This window comes from Acyrthosiphon pisum, chromosome A1, assembly GCF_005508785.2.
Source record: "Acyrthosiphon pisum isolate AL4f chromosome A1, pea_aphid_22Mar2018_4r6ur, whole genome shotgun sequence".
In the NCBI taxonomy this organism is placed as follows: Eukaryota; Metazoa; Arthropoda; class Insecta; order Hemiptera; family Aphididae; genus Acyrthosiphon; species Acyrthosiphon pisum.
Window position 1 is genome coordinate 134,353,261 of NC_042494.1, and position 12,987 is coordinate 134,366,247.

At 27.5% G+C, this 12,987-nt stretch overlaps 1 protein-coding gene across 1 annotated transcript; it reads right to left on the bottom strand.

Moving 5' to 3' along the window:
• Positions 1-1,861: 1,861 nt before the first annotated feature.
• Positions 1,862-7,211, bottom strand: LOC103311408 (gustatory and odorant receptor 22-like). The gene is made up of 7 exons (XM_029488370.1): positions 6,943-7,211; positions 5,732-5,980; positions 5,420-5,674; positions 4,219-4,500; positions 4,041-4,112; positions 2,172-2,261; positions 1,862-2,002 (listed from the first exon to the last, which is right to left on the bottom strand). The coding sequence occupies exons 2-7, from the start codon at positions 5,915-5,917 to the stop codon at positions 1,919-1,921; spliced, it is 969 nt and encodes a 322-aa protein (XP_029344230.1). The 5' UTR covers positions 5,918-5,980; positions 6,943-7,211; the 3' UTR covers positions 1,862-1,918.
• Positions 7,212-12,987: the final 5,776 nt, after the last annotated feature.

Genomic DNA, 12,987 nt, shown 5'->3' on the forward strand with positions numbered 1-12,987 from the left:
TTTATACGAAATATGTCAAAATTGCGAAAATTTGCAAGTAATTTTGTGGTTGAAAAATCGTAAAATTTTTTTCTTTTATAACTAAGCTTTTAAAATTTGGTACAAGGTTCTCCATAAGTTTTTCTTTAAATATCTGTAAAAAAAACTCAACCGGACTAAGACAAAAAATTTTTAGGAGTGTTTGAAATTTAAATTTTTACAAAACCGCATTAAATAACGGTTTAGCCTCAAACGATTTTTGATATTTGTTATTATTCAAAAAGTATGAGTCGTAGACACTTGAAAATTTTACCAGTTGTTTAAATTGACATTTTCTTTATATAGTTTTATTTTCAAAATATTTCACTAATTTTTAATCTATTTATAGGCAATTGAAATAATCGATTTTTTTTGATTTTTTTTTTATAAATGTTGATAAAAAAAAATTAGCTGGGACAAAATACTTGAAAATTTAATAGAAGGGTCCACGTATGTTGTTCTAACTCCCATTCAAAAATTATAAAAATACATAGGCACAATTTTTTTTTATAAGCATTTAAAGTTCAAATTTTGACAACATATTATGTAAAAATCACGAAAATTCGTAAAATATTTTATGCTAGAAATTCATAAAAAATTTTCCTTTTATATCTAAGATTTCAAAATTTAATACAAGGCTCATAATATATTTTTACAATAGCAATTGAAAAATAAAAGAAATATATAGTCACGATTTTTTTTTTATAAGCATTTAAAGTTCAAATTTTGACTAAATACGTAAAAATTACGGCAATGTTCAAATTATCTTAGACAGAAATTCATAAAAGTTTTTCTTTTTAATTCTAAGATTTGGAAATTTAATACAAGGCTCCTAACATATTTTTACAATAGCAGTTGCAAAATAAAAGGAATACATTGTCACAATTTTTATTTATAAGCATTTAAAGTTCAAATTTATACGAAATATGTCAAAATTGCGAAAATTTGCAAGTAATTTAGTGGTTGAAATATCGTAAAAATTTTTTCTTTTATAACTAAGTTTTTAAAATTTGGTACAAGGTTCTCCATAAGTTTTTCTTTAAAAATAATATATCCTAGACTGACAAATCATCTCCGTTCAGAATCGTTTTTCGTATACAATGATATAATATCATTGGATTCAAATTTAATTCCATCCATTACAGTAACCCACTTGTAACCTACTGTACAGCAGAGCGACATCCACGACTTACCCGCCTTTTATAGTCTTGATCATCCAAAATTCCAACTACAAACTACTAACTAGATCCAATGTTCTACCAGTCACCAGAACCACCCTGACATTTTAAGATTGAAACTTTTTCACTGCGTAATGACTAATGACATATACAAAAAAAATATACATCATAGTAAATCACTTTACTCAGAATCTAAAATAAGTGTGGCCGTGTGAGTTACTATAATAACTATAAATATAATATAAACACACGTCACACAAAATACAAAAATGTTTGAGTATCTAATAATCAAAATTAGATTTATTTATTCGTATGACATAACGATAACAATGAACGATAGTTTTAAATTAAATTACGTTAGTATTGTAACAGATTAAATTATTATTACCTATAGGCTTAGCTAATACATTAAAAAACATTTTAAGGCTTAAGCAAAATATCACATTACATAATATCACATAAATTTAAATATCTAAATTCAGATAATCCACCCATAATTTATTATATTAACTGCAGGAACAAATAAAGATTAAAGACCCATTAGATCTATAAAAAAAAAATGTAAATATCCATACCTATATAATATCGTGTATTCGTGTCTAATGCAACAATAATTATAATAACTAATAACACATTATTACTCAGAGGTAAAATACTAATTTAATTATAAATGTAATTACTTATTTTGATTTTTGATTTTCAATAGTTCTAATGAAAATACTTCAGCCAGCCGATGTTGTATATTGTTTTGGAATAATTTGAGATTGAAACGCAACAACTAAGTTAAAAAATACGGCGAGTATAAACTAAAAATAAATATTTATTGAATTAATCAAATTCTCCATTCTATCATATATTTATTCAGTTATTCATTATAATTTGTATTCAAATAAATACGATATTATTATATCGAAATTATATAAAAAGAATAAGTGTAAAATAACAATTACTTGCGTGTCTTATGAAGAAACTTACGTTGATAAAAAGTTCTCTATTAACGTCACAAAAACCGCCAAAAGTAATATTTGTTCTACAAAGTTGAATCATTTCTAAAAAATCTTGTACCTGAAACATATAAGTAATTTTATTGACATGGTTATGGTCTTCATTATTCTGCACTATTCTTGACGCGATTTTTTTTACTCTAAAATAAAATAAATTTATACCTATACCCAGGTATATCTCACAGGCTTTTAACTGAACATAATACATTAATACGAGGGGCTGCAATAATGAATTTTAGAAATTTCTACTCCCAACTTGCTAGATTTTTCTATAAAATTATATCTTGATGACCGACGCTTTCAATTCCGTTATGGAACTGCTCACTGCTTATTCTCATATAGCGGCATTAAAGCCGGTGTTTCACGAGGAGGCATTCTCTCCCCAGTCCTGTTCAATATTTATACTGAACGTTTTAGTGATGAACCATATGGACGACAAGGCAATAATACCAACTAGCTCAAATCCTTTCAAAGCTTCCTTGAATCTAGAAAACCGCATCATCCTCTGATAGTGAGGACTAGTACAAACATTGGCGGTTTTAAGTCAACCAGACCAAATTATCCAAATGATATTTACCATTAAACAAGTACAATATTTGCCTGTAACTCTGGTCTCTGGCATTAAAACATTTGGATCCCATTATACAAATACGTAAACTCCCAAACGGCTTTCGTTTTTAACAACACAAATTCCTTTTTACTTCATACATGCTGAGGACTATCTCAAAAGAGGTAGGTATGGTTAAAAATGAGTTGGTATTTTTTTAAATTTATATTTGCAAAGTAAATTATGAAAATTAACGTTGTATAAAAATTATAGGTATTATAAATCATAAATATAAAATATAAAACGTGTTATTGAAATTATATAATATGCAATAAGTAAATTATAAAGAATTATTTTTTCCTACGGGAACCGTATAAAATTCAACAAACAATAGATGGGACTATGGGAGCCATTTGAGTTGCACCGTTAACTCTATAATACATTGATATTTGATACCCATACTCGCGACTGTAAAATATCTTAATCAACACTCAACTACACAGTGGCCTATATGGTCACCATATTAAAACCAACAGACGACAACTTAGCTTCCGGCTACTTATATACTTAAAAGTTAAAACACAATTTATTACAATAATAAACACTTAACACACTACCTAAGTTATATAATAAACTACTATAAATTATAATGTATAATTGTACAAACCCATCTACAACAAATCAGAACATATCCTCCAATTAGATAAACGCAGGGAAATTCCAAATCTCCAAATTTGAAAAAATACATGCAGTAGTCATTACAAAATATTACCCTAAGAAAAATAACAATTCTTCACCATACCTTTCACATTAATGTACATCTAAAAAATGTCCGGTAAGAAGCAAAATACTTCATTAAAAGGTTCCATATGACCATATTCCCTTGGTATTCACGTCTCACACAAACCTCTTAATCCATGACTTATCCTTCAACGTAATTCCTGGTAATCCTCCAAGATGCCCGGAGTGAAAACGTTGTAGTGTCTTCAAGATTTAGTAAGCTAATAAGTATATACTGATAATATATAAACAAGCAAACTAAGTACAAACAAACAAATAGCCAATAGGAAATGACACCACTATACTGGAAGGATGGCTTCCTCAATCAATCAATTCACTTTAATATTTATTTTTACTTATTAGTTATTATCACAATTTCTTATTGTGTCCTAGAAAATGTATATATCCATTAAAAATAAATATAAATATACAAATGTATATACCATATTATTAAAAAAATTATTAGATTGGTACATATTTAAAAAAACAACTGCACGAGTAAGACTAGCTTACTTCTCTTTGTGTTTGTTCCACAAGACCACACATGGTTGAATTCAATATTTTCCAATGTAATTTCTTTCCCACCTGAAAAATGTTCAAGAAAAAATTAAAATGGGTAAGTATGATAAAATTTAGCTGTTTAATTGGCAAGCGACAAGCAAACAATATGTTAGTTTAGGTAGGTAGGTACCTCTGAAAGAGCTATGTACGCGGCTTCACTATACACCATAAGTATTGAATTTGTAAATGCAAGTGGCACAATTATAACGGTGACCAGGTAGTTCTCGGGGCTTATAAGTGTCATGGCAAAGTTAAACCATAATACTGTACTGGATATATACATGACAATTGCGGTAGAACTATAAATTCCACCATGTACGATCCCGAAATCCGTTATGAGATGTGACATGTAACACCAAAGTTCTGTGTGCTCTCTAAATCTGGTTGCCGATCCCTTTGTTACTATTAACTCCTATTCAAATGTTTAATACAATATATCTGATTATTATAATTGGCTTGAGCGTTAATTCATGGCCCAGAGACCTTCTTAGTAATTAAACCCATCCTTCCAAGACAAATAAATAAAACAAAATAAAAGTTAAAATTTGAAGTAATGTTAATGTTAATGAAACCCTTTCATACAAACCTCACTGACCTGTATCTTGTTTATACGTAATTATTTTATTTTATGTATATGGTTGTAAATATTACCTTTCTTAATTGCAAAACAAAATATTAAACTATAATGACGCATTCAATGATATCCCGATGGTGCCACATGGTAAACCGACTTAATAATATGTATTATATATTTGTGTACCTATCCTCCTTCAGCGGTCACTCCAATTATGCAACAATTATTTTACCTTTGACTAGTATTTCGATTTTAGAACCATCATAGAATGGGTTTTAGATTTAAATTAGAGTGTAATAAATTATCAACCTGCAGAATGACTAGTACTTTATTTAGATATTTAATATTTATCTATAGTCGACGAATCACCTAATAGCTAATCGTCCAATCATACTACGACTGTTTATTTACTGGTAATATTTTAATTTAGATTTTTGAAGTTATGTTATTATTCCAACTTATATTAATATTTACCAATTTATAAGTGTGTATTTTGTACAATTTACTAATTTTATGAACTGTTTATTTATTATTTTTAAATCAAACTTTTTTATATTAATATAGGTAGGGGGTTTAATTATTTTGCTTTAATTGTATTCTATTTTACACCGTGTCTGAGATTTACAAACTACAGATACACGTTTGTTCTTTATCGTCCCGTTTAAAATAACTTCCAAGTCTTTTTAAGTAAATAGGATTAAAAATTATAAATTCTTAGTATGAGCTATTTAGATTAGATTATTATATAAGTTCTAACCATTATACGTTGATTTATGTCCTTGCTGACATTTCTAAATATGTGGCAGTTGATATAAAAATATCCAGTTGTTAGGTTTATGATGCCGAATATGCCAATAAAAAATATGGAATTATTTACTTTCCACCCCTTAACAAATAATAAACTTGCTACTATATTGAGTGTCATAAGAGCGGTGGGCAATATTGTCACGAACCATACTCGTTTGGTTATATTCAATTGAAAAGGTTTTCGCATACACGATTCAAATTTGTCCTGAAAAATAAACATTGGTTTTTAACTGTTTTTGAATAATATTGTATAACTACAAACCTGAAAAATGGTCCATCGATCCCAGTATTCTGCTATATTTGTCATGTCAGTCCAGTAAATGGGAAGTATAAAGCAAATAAGTCCTATCGAAGATCCAGTAATTCTATGAAGCAAATTGAAAACAACTGTATCTGGATTTGACAAAATATTTGTAATCGCCGTATAATTTATAGAAAAACAAGGCATTTAAACAAACAAAAACTGACAAACTGTATAACATGATCCAAGAAAATAACGCGAACACTGGCCCTATATAAAAAACAATACAATTTAATTTAATTTAATTTAAATACGTACTATACAGCGTACACTCCAGTCAAATGTCAATACTATATAATAATTAATAACTAATTTTTTATAGTAGGTATATATATTATAACTTTTAAGTATCAGCCAGTGCCCAGTGGTGTGCATGAAATCCGAATATCCGGATATTCAAATCCGGATTTGATTCAAATTCTTATCAGGATTTATGGAATTGGTTTTTTGATTTGACTTAGCGCAAGACAACACTAATTGTAGTTGGAGAGTATAGGTATGCGTCGGAAATAAGATAAGTTCAAAACATTTAGTAGTTATTAAATTTATTAGAATATATAAATGGGTCATTGAATGGAAAAATTGAATCGAAGAATTCTAATTATTCGGATTATCCGTGTAATCCGGATTTCATAAATATTCGAATATCAGAATATGATATATAATATGCCTATCATTAGTATTAGTATTAGTATTAGCTATATTAAGTAATAAAATTAACAAATATTATTATAATATTCAACATCAGTCAATCAAACTACCTACATATATTCATTATTCAACACAAATACACAATAATTGTAATTGAAAAATTATTTTTAACAATGATTTACTTATAACTACGCTTTTAATTATCAAATATCAACCACAGTCCACGTTTGTACGTTGCAATCATCGTATGAGTCTTCAGAACATCTAGGTATAGGTAATAATATATTAATGACAATTAATGAAAATATTAAATAATAGAAGTTTTACTTTTTAGTATCAATCTGTGTAGTTATGTACTGTTTACACTATATATACAACTATAAAAGTATTCTTATACCTACGTTTCAATTTGGTATTTAATAGAACAGTAGAGCTATTATTACTTATAGATGTTCGTGTTTTAATTTTAGCTACCTAGGTACTTGTAAATTGCAATAAATAATTTATTTTGTTGACTATACCGCTTGTATGTGTAGTAAATGGCATTACTCCGAATAATTTTAATGCAATGATCATGGGTTTTAACTGTTTAAAATATGATGATTTTTTTCGTTTTGTTCGAATCGCAATAATTGTTCTGATGTCATGAATACAATTTTCCAGATTGAATATTTCTTTTGATATCATTTCTTTTTCTTAATTTAAACTGCTAACACTATTGGTACCAAAATATCGTTTACAAGAGTTTCAAAAAGTATCTACATCAATCGAATCGTTCAACTAGTAGCCAGTAGGCAGTATCTAAGTATACTAAGTACCTACCAATAATATATTATATTGATTAAAAAATTATAAATAATAATAATAATAATTATTATAATAATAATATGTAATCATTAGTCATTTGCATTAGAAATAGGTACAAACAATTTTTTTTTAATAGTTTAATGTAGGTACCTATATATACTACGCGTATCTAAAACACGATATATTGACTATAACTATTTAGTTTTAAAGGTCAGCAAATAATTTGCATGCATTCAAATCGATTTAGAACTGCAATTATAATGAAAAAGTTCGATTATAAGTTTCCATCATACAATTTATTATTAACATTTTAATTGAGTAGATTTTAGTTGGCGATAGGTCGCGTACCTACCTCATTATTAGTTTTTACAATATAATAACGTACTATACAGTATACTTAGCCATATTTTAAACAAATTAATTTTTTTTTGAAAAGGTCGAATAGACAAGCTATTTTACTATAATTATTTACTAATCCAAATACATTAAAACACTCTAATATTATTACGAGTAATTTACTAGGTATATACCTACTAGAAAATTAGCAGACTAATATTGAAGCCGCCATAGATTCATAGTGATTTCATACATAGTTTATACCTAAACATGGTCTCTAGGGTTTATTAATTATTGTTGTACCGTGGGTAAATACAGTGGCCCATTTAGACATTAAGCACCCTGGGACATTTTACTATCGTAAGATATCGTTTAAATCGTTTTTCCTTAAAAACACTAACATGTCTTGTATACTTGGAGGAGAATTGGAAATGGTTTTTAAATAACAGCCAAAATTAATACATTCATTGAAAAATTAAGTTCCCAAATCTGTATTGTACTTTTTCATTTTTTAAAAGCTCATCAGATACCCTTGTAATTTTAGTAAGTTTTAAAAAAAAGTAATATTTTTTTTAAAAGGTTCTCCATAGGTATAATTGTTCACTATTGTAATATTCTCGTAGCTTGGAGTGGTCAGAGTACATCTGATCACCAGGTGACTACGAGTAATATTAGGTATGTTTTTACAGGAAGCAAGACTGTTTTGTTGTCGATGAAGATGTTGACAAGGTAGTTTATAAATAAATTCGTAGACAGATGAAATGTTACTTTGTAGTTTATTAAAATGTTCTTCAGTAATTTGACTAAGTCCAAAATGACAAGTTCTTACACAGAGTGACGTGAAGGTGCTTGTTGTGCACACAGACTTCTATATAATACTATATATAATAATATATAATACTATATATAATATTATATAGAAGTCTGTGGTTGTGCATTGGAGTGAACACGTCTGAATACAGGCTGTTTCAGGCTCCCTTTTATATTCGGATCCCTGCTCCCCCTGCCTATCGATACGCTATCTCTTCTCTAACGGATGTGGTCCGGGTGACCATCGACCTAGCCCACGCACTTGCAACATTCCTAATCTAATCTGCGTATTCGCCATAATGTTCTGGTAACTAATTGGCTTTGGAAATCCCCATATCCTGTCAACAGATACATGTTTTTAGAAAATATAATATGGCTCGCGATTACCCACTTGGTTATTTTAACTACTCGGTTAACCTTTTATTGTATTCGTATATTTGCAATTTGACTATTGCCAAAATTGTTTAAGGAGGTCGTTTACATACTCGCTTATTCCTAATTTAACTATTCATATATAATTATATTTATGTGTTGTGAATAAACGGATACTATCCGTTACACTATAAACATTTTCCCACACCTAAAATTTGCCCCAGTTGCCCCCCCCCCCCCCACTTAAATGCGCCACTGGGTAAATATCCGATATGTATATAGGTAAATATTTTGGGTATTTCCTTAATAGTTTTTTACATATAACCAAAATGTAAGTAAATAATTTTATTTTTTAGATTTAAATACTGTTATATTTCTCTGATATTTTAGATTCTGAGCGGAGCGATGAATATATTGATTTTACAATGATGTGTGTTTGTTTTTTTGTCTGTCATCACGAGTTTGATGCAGTAAAACGGCTTCGATTTTCTTCGACAGTATCTTGTTCGATGGGAAAGTGATTAGTGAATCCAGTTGGTGCATTCGGGAGATTCTCGAGTTTTCAAATGCGCGCCGCCGGAAAAAACCACATAGAAATTAATGAAAAACGGGCATTTTTACGCAAAATTGGTTTTCCACAAAATCGATTTTGGTTTTTGGTTTAGCTCTAAATTCTAAAACAAATGAACGTAGGTATATACATGAAATTTTCAATGGTTGTCTATATTTGCATTTTCTATAGTCTATAGTATAGACTATACAATTTTCAAAATATTTTGATATGTTTTGAACTGTTCAGGAACATTTTCAGTTTCCAATTTTATTAGTCTTTTAGATTCTGAGTGGAACGATGAATGTATTGATTTTACAATGAAGTGTGTTTTTTTTTTATTTTTTTTATTTTTGTATTTTTTTTTTATTTTTTTTTGTGTCTGTCATCACCTTTTAGGACAGTAAAACTGCTTCGATTTTCTTCAACAGTAACTTTTATGATTGGAAAGTGAATCTAGTTGGTACTTTGGGGGGTCAAAAGTAAAAAACGTTCCCAGTAGTTTTCAAAAGCGACGTGAAAAACAAAAGAAAAATTAAGGAAAAACGGGAATTTTTACGCAAAATCGATTTTTAACAAAATCGATTTTGGTTTTTGGTGTAACTCTAAAACAAATGACCGTAGATATATGAAATTTTCACAGGTTGTTTATATTTGCATTTTCTATACACGGTAAAATTTTGAAAATATTTTGATTTATTTTGAGCTCTTTACGGACATTTTCATTTTCCATTTTTTTTTAGTTTTTTTTCTAAAAATATCAATAAAATTTTATTTGTTGGATAAAAAAGCTTGAAAATTTAATAGAAGGCTCCTAGTATATTGTTTCAAAGGCAGATGAAAAATATTAAAAATTATTTTTGTTAGTCACAGTTTTTTTTTATAAGCATTTAAAGTTCAAAAAATGACAAAATATGGAAAAATCACGAAAATTTGCAAATTATTTCGAGTTAGAAATTCATAAAAATTTTTCTTTTTAAATCTAAGATATGAAAATGTAATACAAGATTCCTTTATAAGATTATCTACCTTTATCAAACAAAAAATATCTATAAGAAAGTCAAATTAAATTTTTATGATCGTTTGAAATTCAAATTTTTACACATTGGATATTCACTCGATTTCTCATGTAGCGATTTCTTATTTGGTTATAACTCAAAAAAAGAATAAGTGCAAAAACATGAAAATTTCACTTATGTTTATATTTTCATTTTCTTACACCATACATTTTTTTAAATATTTTGACTAGGGTTTGAGCTGTTTACGGACAATTTCAAATTTCAATTTTTTTAGTTTTTTTAAAAAAAAAAATATTAATAACATTTTATTTATTGGGTCAAAAAGCGTGAACAATTTTTACAGGGCTCCTGATATATTGTTGCAATAGCAGATGAAAAATATTAAAAATATATACACGTTTTTTTTTTTTTACAATCATTTAAAGTTTAAATTTTGACGAAATTTATCAAATTATTTTGTAGTTAAAAATTTATAAAATATTCAACTTTTATAGCTAAGGATTAAAAATTTAAAACAAAGTTCCATGTAAATAGGTTAAATATAAATTACTTTATTCACAGTAATATCATCAAATATACTTAGTGTTATAGACAGGCTGGCGGTCTTCACTCAAAATTGTTTTTCTCATACAATATTATATTATTGATTGAATTAAAATTTAACACTATTCATTACAGTGACCCACTTGTAACGTAATGTACAGAATTGCGATACGAATATGAAGGAAACGTACTTAGTTAATAACAATTAGCTTTTTTTTTTTAACAATAACAATTCGATGGCGACAATGCAAAAGGGCATAAGCGACACTTTTTACGAAATATACTTTTTGTAATTAGGGCATAAGCGACGTCATTCTCTATCGATTGCTCTTACTCATTTATCGATACGATTATTTGTTACGATATAAAACGAAAATTTAAATTTGGACATAAGCGCCAAAAAGATTAAATTAATTAACAGGTATGTGAATAAATAGGGAATAAGCGACATTTAGTTTTAAATGTTGGCATAAGCGCCATAGGATTTTACTTTATGGGGCCTAAGCGACAATAGCATTATTAAAGTTAATAATAGGTTTTATATAAAAAAACTATTTTATGTTATCTGTTCGGTTGACAATAAGTAATAATCACGGTTTAAGATACACAACCGTGGTATATCTACAGCCGTGGTAATAATAATATAAAAAATAATCAAAATAATACGTCGTAATCTTAAAAAATCCAATATCGTATGAAGTTATTAACATTTGATTCCAAAGAGAATATTTATTTACGTTTCTATTAAAAATTTAAATGTCTTTGTACTTTGTCTTTGCAGAGTATAGCAAAATGTCAGGCGGTGTGCCGGTTTCGGAACTTTTAAAATAGCTATACACGTAATAGCGTATAGCCTACATAAGTAGCCTACATAAGTACGGCTGTTTTATACTTTAAACAACGCTACTAGGCATTAAGCTTATAAATATAATATATTGTTAGGGCTAGAATTTCTAGGCATTCGCATGTTTTTTTTTCTTGAGTCAAAATTGGTTGATTGGCAGATATGTCCATGATTTGGATTATTCTCGATTAAATAAAACAATTTTTTTTTGCATATTTTGAACATAATGTATATAATTGCATAGTTCGATATTTTTTAAATCTTATGATTGGTTATAACCATTTATATGTAATATTTAATTAAATTCTAGTCAGGTTTTTGTTTTATTTTTAATTTTTAACTGATTTTCTATGATTTTGTAAAACTCTGCAATATTCTGGAGTAATTAAAATTTTAAAATTCAAAATTAAGTTCATTTTCTATTATATGCAGGGAAGAAAATTAATAGGGCATAAGCACCAAAATACTAGAACTAAAATTACAAGGTAAGGAAAATTAATGGGGCATAAGCGCCAAATTATATAATAATACTCAATCCCTTAGTGATATAAGTGTTAAACTAAAAAAATGGGAGAACAATTGTCTTAAATAGAGTACAAATCATCTTTTTTATTCTTATCATATTTTTCTAAATTTAAAATGTAATCTACAAAATGTAATAATTGTTAAAAAAACAGTTTTTTGGCTCTCCTGAATAATTTCAAAAATGTCGCTTATGCCCTTTTGCATTGTCACCATCGAATTGATAAATAGGTATTGCATAACTAAATATTGAACTTAATGCTAAAAAATTGGAAAAACATCGGGAAAGGTCAAAAACAATAACAGTACGCATATTATTAGATGATTTGCTTTTATTAAGAAAAACAAAACAAAAATAAATCAAAACATAAAATCACTAATACTTTATGGATTTATAATACTGGAATACCTATGTGAGGAGTGCAGAGTGATGATTAAAGAGAAAACTTAAAACGTTAAAAAATAAATAAACTTTAACAACTAAATATTTTAAATGCTAAAATGAATTTTTTTTTTTTTTTTTTTGACTAAGTTTTGATTAAAAAAGGACATTATAGAAGTTATGAATCAAAAAAAAACTAATAAATACTTATGGAATATAATATTTGTTGGTTATAGTGAATATATATTATCTGTATTACCTACTTTATGATTATTAATTGCAGAATTTTTTTTTTTTTTTATTTGTTATTTTTTATACACTATCTATACCAGCCGGCACAATAAGAGTATTAGCTATATAAAAAAAGAAAACATGAATAAT

Bases quoted from the DNA above. Each gene is read 5' to 3' on its own strand.
- LOC103311408 (XM_029488370.1), bottom strand. From the start codon at position 5,917: ATGCCTTGTTTTTCTATAAATTATACGGCGATTACAAATATTTTGTCA. The intron at 5,675-5,731 runs GTTTGTAGTTAT...TTTATTTTTCAG, and splicing joins ATCGATGGACCATTTTTCAG to GACAAATTTGAATCGTGTAT. The intron at 4,501-5,419 runs GTTAGAACTTAT...ACATTTGAATAG, and splicing joins ACATAAATCAACGTATAATG to GAGTTAATAGTAACAAAGGG.